At 46.5% G+C, this 11,544-nt stretch overlaps 1 protein-coding gene across 1 annotated transcript; it reads right to left on the bottom strand.

Annotated features, from left to right (window-relative positions):
- Positions 1-5,873: 5,873 nt before the first annotated feature.
- On the bottom strand, positions 5,874-11,077 carry LOC118224076 (beta-2 adrenergic receptor-like). The gene is made up of 2 exons (XM_035411259.1): positions 10,565-11,077; positions 5,874-10,349 (listed from the first exon to the last, which is right to left on the bottom strand). The coding sequence occupies exon 2, from the start codon at positions 10,344-10,346 to the stop codon at positions 9,111-9,113; it is 1,236 nt and encodes a 411-aa protein (XP_035267150.1). The 5' UTR covers positions 10,347-10,349; positions 10,565-11,077; the 3' UTR covers positions 5,874-9,110.
- Between the last annotated feature and the right edge of the window lie 467 nt (positions 11,078-11,544).

Consider the following 11,544-nt stretch of genomic DNA (forward strand, 5'->3'; position numbering starts at 1 on the left):
TGAAGTTATTACCGGGCCTGATAGAAAATTGAAGTGATCATTAAAGTTTAAAGGACACGTGCAGTGCACCGTGTCCATGTCTGTGCTGTAGCTGATCAGATGAGATCAAATTATTGTTACCCAGTTTTTCATTCTAGTTTTCTTTACCGACGTCCTTGTTGACCCCATGTTTTTATCCCTGCCCCAATTCAGCTGCAGCAGCAGCCAGACGGAAAATGAAAAACTCAATAAAACGGACACGTTTGCAGACCGGGCCTGCTTCATTTTCAGCGCAATTTTGAACAATTTGTCTATGAGCAAAACCAGCAATTTTACCCCGATTCAAATTGAACTTGCTACGCAGTGCATTTCCACTGATACATTTCCTCATTCCAGAGGAGTCATTTCTGGGTGAAAAAATGTGGCAACCAGGCGCAACACGATTTGCAAATTAACATGCAAATTAGCCCGTTTTATTCTGTAGACCAATGCCTCATTGTTTGTTCCACTAATCATTTACGGGTTTGATCAGTTTTTTTATGACTTATTTTATGCTCAGATTGCTTCTCGCAGCTGCAGTTATCGTTCTTCTCATTTTTCTACCATGGGATAATCAAAAATACTTGTACTGTAAAAGCAGAATGAATTAAATTCCTTTTGAACACATCAACTGTGGAATGTGCGTTAAATGCCAATGGAATGCTCATGCATATTTCATTTAATGCTGTTCTGATTAATGACGCGCGCATGTGCGAAAGCTTGATGTGTTTAAAATGAGGTGACTAATTGATTTTAATTTCCTGCTTGAACAAACGCAGCTACACTTTGAATGTTCCTACGTAGTTACAGTATATTTCCAATACTGACAAACTTGGAGGTGATGGTTTTACATGCATGCCTCCCAACTAACGTTGACTGTGATCACAATCTTGCACCAATGTCTTGGTATAGCAAAATACAATTTAGAAGAAATCGGCTACATTTCGGTGTACCCCTGCCGAAAACGTTAGGATGTCTTTTTTGCGATAAATTATCGCAAAACGCCCCAAATCCATCCACGTTTCACTACCTGCCTGTTAGTGATAGTGTTCCCCGATATACTTCAGCGAGTGGTGACCGAGCCCCTAAATTTGACACTACTCTTGTGTTCCTCAAATTAAGGTTGAAGGCACCTGTTGGGTTTCGCCTATGTCTGTTAATTTGCACAGGAACTGAACTGGGTATACGGCTACAGCATTTAGATGCTTCTTTTAAAAGTTGCTATTCCAATCCATGTTTCCGGCGTCCAAGGAGTATCTGCTATTTTGCTTAAACTTTCTGCTCATAACACCCAATTAATCAGGCCCCAGTAGGGTACAGGGTATTTTATGTTGCATATATAGGCTACTGTACACCGGCGTTAGTACTGTAGATAACGTGGGAAAGGGACGCGTCGGGTTGTCCTGCCTGCTTATTTGCTTGGGAGGCGATCGTCATATTTGCCTTGGACCTTCTAAACGATACCAGGCTTTGAGGTTTGTTGCCTTAACCTCACGTCCACGAAAATCATTTCTGAGAGCCAGTTACTTAGGGGGAAAACGGTCTGTCGAACTCAGCATTTCAGACAGCTCGGTGCCAGTGCTCCTGCCGTCGCGCGACCCCCCCCGGGAAAACCACGGGGGCAGAGAGCAACAGTGCAGTTTTTTATTTGCTCTTCTTTCTTTTCCTCCCCAGCGGAGCCACCGCCGCGCGCAGGACATGGGTGACAGCCGAAACCGGCTTCCCAGCACCCAGCTTTACAGCGCGCGGCGGTCTTGCGTAACGGCCGTCTGAGGGGAGAGAAGAGCACGGGGGGAAAAACTCCACGCGTGCCGTTTCTCTTATTAAAAGGCCGCTGAAAAGCGAACGACGCAGTATAGACACGAGAGCAGAGCGGTGGGCTCCTGTTGTCAAGATCTTCCAAACGGTTCATGTTGAATGGGGAGGTGAAATTGGTACTTAAACACGGGGCTCAGCTGAGCTGACCAGAAACCTTCAGGGGCTAATTTGTTGCGGTCGAGTTTGTTCGGAATAGGAAAGCGCCATTGCCCGGGAAGGGTGCGAGCTGAGACAAAGCGAAAAAAAAGTTTAACACACATTCTCTCAATTTTTGAAACCTCAAAGGGGCGATGTGAAAACAAAATGGCACGAGGTTATGAATTTTCATGACGCGTAGCTCACACTCAATCATGAAACAGTTTTGGTATATTTAGTATTTTGGTATTTGTAATCGCACATAAATACCCATAAGTACTAGTACACAAGTGCAGCTGTTTCTTGACATACTAAGTGGCAAAGCCCACAGGAAAGAAAATGTTTATTTTCCTGCTGCAAGGGAGGGGTATTCTAAGCAGAACTTGCAACCGCTTTATACATAAATAAATACAAATGTTAGGCTCCTTAGAAAAATATCCAAGCAAAAAATAATTATACAAAATTACCCATAAAGTCATGTTATCCGAGATTATTGTCCATGAGTAAATGCATAACATAGTATTAACAATTAAGACAAACGAGCAGTAACATATGGGCAAGCCGGACAGTTCGCCTCTAAGTGAATGACTGTACACAATGTGACCGGACAGGGTAATTATTTCCGTAGTTAGGTGGAATGTCTTTTCAGCTTCAGTCTGACAAGCATCTCGCGCTGACCTATCAGACCAGCCGACTTCAGGAAATGGGTATTGACGCGCGGGCCTCCTTTGTACAGACTTCGCGTCTCGCTCATCGATCAGCCTTTCCCAAATAGCAATGAAGTGAGTAAACACACAAAAATCCTCCATCGCGACGCGTGCAAACGCCTTTTAGTCTACTTGTATTTATGTGGAGTGCCGGGCCCTTGCAGATGACTTTATGAAGCATGCAAATATACATGCTTCATGTATATTGCATACGCCATATCAGAAGTGTTTTGCACATTCTCATATATCGATAAGATGGGATCTCGCTGTTGTTTCAACAGGCCTCTCCAATGCCCCAGAGAATTATGCCGCCTCGTAATGAGAGGGACTGTTTCATTTCCCATTAATTAGTGGAATCTTTGTAAACTGAGACATTATGAGAGACTGATAGCAATAACAGTGCCATGTGGATGAGCATCAGCCGCCCAGCTATTCCGGTTGTTGTGATTTGAGCGTTATCTAATATATCTTCATTAAAATGGCAGAGAGCAAAGGGTGCGCATGAAAGGAAGATGGATAATATAAATCTGTTTAAAAAACGTAATTATATGCGGACGGTGCAAGTACCGCTGTAATTAGAGTAATTAACGTTCGGCTCCAATCAAGGAGGGTGATTGGTTTGCCACAGAGGGTGCATTTAAATGCGATTTGAGTGTTTATCTCCAGCGCGAGGGCCCTGCACCCCATTAGAATGATCCCTTTCTGTCTCACGGGAACACCGTCACGGCTCAGTGTCTGTCTGAACCCTTTTCCCCGGCAAAGCCTCAGTTCAACCCTTCAGATTCCGGGGTTGTTCTATGTGTGTGGGCATGTATTACTATCTTTGTGAGAACCAAATGTCCCCACAAGGACAGAAAGATGAGGAAAATCACGCAAGGTGGGGATCTTTTGCTGGTCCCCACAAGTTCAAGAGGCTGTTTTAAGGTTAGGATTTAGGGTTAGGGTTACAATTAGGTTAAGGTTAGGCATGTAGTGGTTGGGGTTAGGGTTAGAGGTTACGGAATGAATGCAAGTCAATGGGAAGTCCTCACAAGTATAGCAATACAAACCTGTGTGTGTGTTTTAAGTAAAAGAATGTTTGACACTGGAAAAGTGTTAGTCACCACGAACCTGCACTCACAGTTAGTCAGAGTATGGGCTCCCATGTTGAACCTGTGTGTGGACGGAGTGTGGCACAGTGGGTAAGGAACTGCGCTTGTAACCGAAAGGTCGTAAGTTCGATTCCCGGGTAAGGACACTGCTGTTGTACCCTTGAGCAAGGTACTTAACCTGCATTGCTTCAGTATATATCCAGCTGTATAAATGGATACAATGTAAAGTGCTATGAAAAAAGTTGTGTAATTCGCTCTGGATAAGAGCGTCTGCTAAATGCCTGTAATGTAATGTAATGAACCTGCTTCCTCTCAAAATGTCCTCCTCCCTGCCTCCTAGGCAGGTTCTCCCTGCCGCTGTCACCCCAGGCCTGGCGTCGTGGGGGTTTTAGGTCAGGATAAGCTGTGAAGTGTATTGCGACAAATGTTTTGGGTTTTTTTTCCTCCCGAAAATGCGATAGGCCTACATAAATAAGTTCTGAGTTGAGATAAGACCCAGGAAAGGGCTTCGTCCGCCCCATATGCCGCCCCCTCATCACAGCGCGACCCGAGGTTTGGCTGAACGCGCTGGCCGTAGCACAGTGCTCTCATTCTGCTGTTACGCACTTCATGTCCCCGTGGCAACCTCGCGCGACTCCTGGATCTCCTCCTGGCCGCAGTCGGGAGTCTCCCACATAAATAACAGGTGTGACGGGTCCTCGGCTCCGAGGGCTGTCTTCGGCTGATCAAAATGAACAGGCAACGGGCTTCGAACACAAATGAAACGACGGAGAAAAGAAGTTTAGCTCGCACATTTTCGGTCAGAGTGAAATGCCCATGGAGTGAATTTCAGGGTTTTGGGTGCAGTTGCTGAAATTTAAGCACGCGTGACTCAGGAAGCCCGAAGATGAGTCACTCTACAGATTCCCACATATTGAAATTTCCGTCCTGCAAAAAATGATGAAATGTCTCTTGTCGACACATTGTCTTGTGATAAAATGTGATGTATTGTCCCTAGATTTCTGGTCATTTCTGACCGAGGTGACTCTTACAAATGTAGGCTACCTCTACCTGATAGTATCTCAAGCAGCTGCCGTCTTGGCCCGTACGTCGTAATGAGGTTGACTCGTTCACTTTCGATAGTCCTTTCTTCCACTACATTAACCCAGAATTGCTTATACACAATTTCAGAAGGAATATTCTTATCGTGAATTAAAAGGCAACTGTATTTTGAATTATGTCAGTTTTTCTCAAGCAAATTCTATGGTTTGGATATGCGGTTATGCATGGAACAGTATGTATCTTAGTGCTTTACCCCAGGCTGAACCTTCTTTGTGACCTGCAGTATTTTATCTAAGGTCACAGCCTGCTGAGTAGTCTGAAGCTGATAAAAATGGAAATGCTTTTTTCTTTGACTGCAAAGCTTCTTTTCGTATATATAATGGAAACATTTCACTACACCATCTTCCCCTGTTTGTGCATTTCCTCTTAAAAGGACTCGTTTTAATCCGCTGAAATTAAGTTGCTGCCCGTTTTGAAAACAGTAGTTCTAGTATCCAGCCCCATCAGAGTACACAGAGTTTGTTTAACTTGTTTTTTTTTTGTTTTAAAGCTGAAGTAAGTCTATATATCTTAAAGTGCAGGACTTTGTCATGTTTTTTGAAAATGATAGTTGTAGTCTACATGGTTTTTACTGTTGTGATTTTAATGTCAGAACTTACTTTGGAAAATACCAGTGAAAATGTGCTAATCCTGATTCACCTGCCTTTCAAGACCTGCTTTATTCTGCTTGACAAGTTACATGAAATTCAGTTCAGGTAGAGACAAGACTTTCCTGTGCCCTTCTCTAAACCGGACATCAGGTGCACGTTTGGTCAGACTGTACCCCGCAGATCCTCCTCACTCCCTAATAGTACCCCGCGGATTCTCCTCACTCCCTAATAGTACACCGTTAATTTGAATTTATCGGCGATTCCCCATGAAGTGAATCTGGAGTGGCCTCAGGCTATAAGAGCAGATTTCAGATGCTGCTTCTGAGTTTCTGGCAATAATGCCATTCCTTTCATTTTTAAAAACACTTTATTTATTAATTTATTTTTTGGTTAAAGAACCACTAGGCACTGTGTAATGTGCATTAAATACACTTTAATATTCAAATACAAATGGCATGTTACACTTGCACCTCATAAATACCACTGCACATTCATTCTTTCTCTGTACATAATTATTTTGCAGAACAAAACACCGTTACGAACGGACAACTCATTGTGCGAAAACAGCTGGATAACAGACAGTAAACATTTAACTGGTGCGACATTTTCCCTCATGCTGTGCTTCGTTTGGCACAGGTGGTGCATGCGGCGTGTGGCGCATCTGTTGCATGCGACATGCGGCACAGGTGTTGCATGCACCGTGTGATGCGGGTGTTGCATGCAGCGTATGGCGTGCGTGTTGCAGGTGGCACGGCTGTGAGACTAGAGAGCTCCCCTCCCCAGAAGGGGGCAAGAGTCAGGGAGGGGGTGGGGGTAGTGTTAAACCCAGGGGTCACTCAAACAGCTGGTCCCTCATCTAAAGGGGCTTTGGACCCAGAATCGGAAACGTGTCCAGACGCTGTCCGGTTGTGCTGCGTGCAAATTTGCAAAGCATGCGCCCCTGCGGGGGTGCATCTCCCGGCTGTCCTACAGCATGCGTATACCGCTCGCTGCATTTCGAACATGCGCTTACCGCTCGCTGCATTTCGAACATGCGCGTACCGCTCGCTGCATTTCGAACATGCGCGTACCGCTCTCTGCATTTCGAACCGCACACTGAGCATGGAGTCAGACCGTCCAGTCAGGAATTATTGCACATAGACAACATCTCCTTCAGCAGCACAGGGGGAGGGCTGCAGGTTATTAACACAAGTATCCACAACACAATAGTGATAGCGGTGTTACAGAATCCACAGAGAACCACGCGATGATTTAACTGCTTGTGAGAATCTGTGGCGCTGGCAAACTGCAGGTGTGGACACTGCCAGTAGGGGGCAGTCTGAACAAACGCTCAATTGTATTTCCATTCTTCAAATGTGCTTCAAATGTGACTGCACAGACCGATGCCAATCACTACATTCAATGGACACCTATATACATGCATTAATCCGTATATTTTGCCAAATGGGACAGTGAATTAATAGCTTAGCTGAACATTCATATGGTTCTTCTGAAGGCAAAGTGGACCAACAATTAAAAAACACGTTTTTTAAAAAACATTGTCAAAAAAAAAAACAATGGGATAGAAACGTGAATCTTTTTTTAGGGGGGCGGGGAGTCGAGAGTTTTGGACTTTGCCACACTGAAAAGCAAATTCAAAATTACCAAGGACAAACCACGCACGAGTAGGCTATGTATTATATACACTTTACACACCGAAGCGAGGTCCGTGATGGTGTCATGGACAGAAGCTACAGTACCGGGAGACTGGTCCAGCAGGACATAGCGCACGACTTTCACACTCAAGCCTGGCCCTACTTCAGAAGGCAGCCACGTGCGCAGATAAGCGGGTCACGAACACTGAATTTAAACCGCAGAGAGTCCGTTCAAAGCCCATCAGGGTCCGTGAGTGTGTGTTAAGTGCACATTGCGGACAGAGTTCTCGAGCCTTGCTGCGCACACAGCGACCGTTCCTCCAGCAGCTTTTTGTCCGAATACGAGACATGACTGTAGTGTCGTATTCATCAAAATGTGAGAATGCTTGCGAGAACCTAAAAGCTCCCCAAATCCAATTTTCTGTTCTCATAGCTTTTTTTTTTTTTTTTTACTAAAGAAGCCAAATTTATCTGCTCTCCCCTGAGTTGGCGGATTAAAGCAGTGAGACTGGGATTGATATCACAACTATAAAACGCTTCAAGTGCAATAATCCCCGAGCCACCGAAATAATTGAGCCCTAAAGTTTAAAACAAACGCAAACAAAAACTGAATTGGGGGACGGAAAGGAACAAGAGAACGAGTCAATGTTTAACAAATAAATGTCGTCGTCTGTACCGTGAGTTAACAGGAAAATAAGACTTCGTGTACACGGAGATTTGCAGAACTCTTTTTTTCTCTTTATAAAAAACAACCCCACCAGGGAGAAAGATCGTCGACTACCCTGTTTTGTTCCAGTAACTATCGCAGGAATATACTATATAGGGCAGTGAAATTAAAACTAGCTGGTTATTTCGTTGCACTATCTGGTTTCGTAAACATAGCATATTAATCGGATAACAATGCTTCTGAAATTAATGTCTCTCGTGAAATGACTAAACTTCACGCGCATTCCTTAACGAACGACTGTCCTAATCAAAACTACGCCTATGAATGTTGATCAAATGTGTCAGCGCTGCGGTGTATCTGTATGGCGGATTATGAACACGTTTAACATGTTTTGAACTTTATGTTTTAGCAACGAGCTAGCATCACCAGACTAGTGTAGCCTGCTGCGGAGAGGAAAGGGTTCTGGGGAAATCAGCTAGGTATTAATTTTTGTTTACGCTGCTGTTGTTAAGCTGACGTGTTGTCGCACCTTTGTCGAGAAGAATGATTAACCTTCAGGAAATGTTTCCTATTTCGCCGAAGTTCCTCGTTCCTACTCATTTGTTTCGCGGAGCTCCAACTGAATGCCCATTTTACACGAGCAGGGTGCTTCATCTCTCTAAGTTATGAATTCACATGTCGATTAGTATTAAATAAAGGTTTTCCGGTGAATGTGTCTGGTGGCTGCGGGTAGGCGTATTGGGTTATGCGATTAGATCACGAACGACCCCACTACCATATCTGGCTTTTGATGATATCTGCGTTTGCACGAAAGGTGAATCCTGTGTAACATTTCCGTTTACTGGCTCAGGCTTTCTTCGACGGGATCAACGAGGGAATATGTATCTGAACATATTTCCCAAATGTGCAAAAGGCTTTCCCTGCGAAAACTTCAATAAACACGTACTGTTTACTTTTTACAGTTCAATCTCTCAAAATCTGCCGACAAAATGTTTCACTATATGGGCCCATATTGTCTGCCATTTGTTTCACAAACACAAAGCTTAAAGATAAGATGGGAGCAAAAAGGCATCTTGCAAAAATAATAAATAAAAATTATGAGGTAGATGAAGAGTCCTATGATGCCACCCTTGCATGGTTTCAAAATACTCCTAGCTGGACACATTGATAATGCAATAGAAAATATGAGTTAAAAAAAAAAAAACCCAAAATATCTGTATTTCCACAATGAAATGCGCACATTGGCAACTTGACCCCCAAACCACTCGTTTGCTCAGAAGGAAACTGGAGTGGGCCGGAGCGGCGTGTAGCTCGGGCGTGGCGGGTCGCGGCCGGCCGGCGGGGCTGAGTTAAATAACGCTCATCAGCGCCTTGCTGCAGTTTCCGTTCGGGTCGGTCCTGTCCGCAGCCGACGGCTCGCTTTTCTCCAGCACCCCGTCCCGGTACTCCGAGTTCAACCTGCTCTTGGTGTAATGGTCGCTCTGCCAGCTGTTGCCGCTGTGCACGTAGTCGTTCATGTGTCCCGCCCTGGAGAAGGGCAGCCTCCTCAGGCAGAGGATCTCCTGGAAGGCGTGCCGGAACTCGGGGCTCCTGCAGTAGATGAGCGGGTTGAAGGCCGAGTTGGCGTACCCTATCCAGTTCAGGATCTTGAAGGTGAGGTCGAAGTGTTTCATCTGGCGGATGGTCTCCACCGTGTTGAGCAGGTTGAGCACGAAGAAGGGCAGCCAGCAGAGGGTGAAGGTGCCCATGATGATGCCCAGCGTCTTCAGGGCCTTGTGCTCCTTCAGGCTGACCTTGGTCCTCCTCCCGTTGCGGACCTCCCCGCCGGACCCGCCCGGTGCCGGGTTGTTGTTCTGCGCGTGGAAGCGGCCCTCGCTGCGCCCGATCTTCTTCAGCTGCTTCCGCGCCTCGCGGAACACGCGGCTGTAGACGAAGACCATGATGCTCAGCGGGATGTAGAAGGAGATGATGGAGGACGTGATGGCGTAGGGCATGTTGGTGTTGAAGTCGCAGCAGTAGGGGTCGTCCTTGCACACCTTCGCGTTGTCCTCGTGGGACATCCACAACTGCAGGTGGATGGGCAGGTAGGAGATGAGAGCCGCCACCACCCAGACCAGCACCACCACCACGCGGGCCCGGTTCTTCCGCAGCAGCGACTGGTAGCGGAACGGCGAGGTGATGGCGAGGTAGCGGTCCAGTGCGATGACGCACAGCGTCTCGATGCTCGCCGTCACGCACAGCACGTCCGTGGCCGTCCAGAAGTCGCACCAGAAGATTCCGAAATGCCAGGTGCCCAGGATGATGTGGCACGCGCCGAACGGGACCACCACCAGGCCCATGACCAGGTCGGCGCACGCCAGCGACGTGATGAAGCAGTTGGTGACCGTCTGCAGCCGCTGAAACCGGGAGATGGCCGTGATGACCAGCACGTTGCCGAAGACGATGACCAGCACCAGGACCGAGGCCACGATGCCCAGTAGGACCATCTCCGCCTCGCTGGAGCTCGGCACCGACCCGTTCAGCGGCACCGTGCCGTTCAGCGGCACCGACCCGTTCAGCACCGCCGGGGTGCTCGCGTTTCCCATGATCTGAAATTAAGAGCCGCACACGCAGATCAGGAGGAGGAGGAGGAGAAGGAGGAGGAGGAGGAGAAAACAAACGCAGAGGAAACAAACGGCAAAGTAACTACAGATCTAAAAAGCCATTTGGAGATAACCAGTATTAAACGACCGCTTAAATAAAACAGTTAGGACCAAAGCTAAACAAATGACACTATTTACATACGTCAAAGTAGTTCACAAACCTCCAGTTCTTCTCCTTACAGACTTCTCTCCGGTGCAAACCGTATTCCCTTGGTCTTAAGAGTTTTCATAAGTGTGGGACTTCATTGTGCTGGCTGGCTTCTGTTTCGCTTTTTCTCGCACTCTCTTTATCGCTCTCTTTCTCTCTGTTTCTGTGTGTCTCCCCCCGCCCTCTCTCTCTCTCACTTTTTCTCTCTCACTCGCAGTGTGGTTCAGTCGGAGGCACATGAGTTCTGGCACTGGTTATGGCTCCAAGTCTATTTGTCAAAGCCCTTATACCGCTCAGCGATGACATCACTCCCCGTGCAGCCAATGAGCAGCTCGGCAAGGCGAGGTATCTGTGAACTGCTTAGCTTTTGAAAAGACTGGGCCGACTGCCTTTCTGTGTGTCTGTGAGGCACAGAGAGAGAGAGGAAGTGGAGAGCAGATCAGTGGAGGAGGAGGAACCGAAACAAACCAGCTCTGCGTGTCTCTGCTCCCGCGCGCTCGGGCAAAGTGTCTGACAGACCGCTGAGCACAGAGTGACTCTCTCAGAGCTCAGGCCGTTCTTCGCTTTAAAGGAAATGAATGTAATGTAATGGAACTGGACTAAAGATAACCAAGCACTTGTCCCTAAGAACTGTTTATTGGATGCACTGTAGGAAACTCTAGTGTCATGTTGCAAAAAAACACCCTCAGGTCTTTTAATTATCAAAATTTCTTTTTGATGTTGTTATACTGGTTTGGAGCTGAATGAATTTGCCTGTACGTTTCCTAATGTTAACAAAAAAAAAAGCAAATCCCCATATTTATGTGGGCTCCTGAAAACCTGTAGTTTTATATCTCAACAAGAAATGGCAGCGGATCAGAGTGAAGCAGCGAGTGGCGTCCAGGGCTTCAGTTCTGAGAACCATGTGGCTCTCTGTGTACCTGCTGTGCCGGGGGGCTTCAGCTCCCTGCAGACTGCCTGGCAGTATTTCCTTTATTGATGTTGCCAGATACA

Source organism: Anguilla anguilla, chromosome 3, assembly GCF_013347855.1.
Source record: "Anguilla anguilla isolate fAngAng1 chromosome 3, fAngAng1.pri, whole genome shotgun sequence".
In the NCBI taxonomy this organism is placed as follows: domain Eukaryota; kingdom Metazoa; phylum Chordata; class Actinopteri; order Anguilliformes; family Anguillidae; genus Anguilla; species Anguilla anguilla.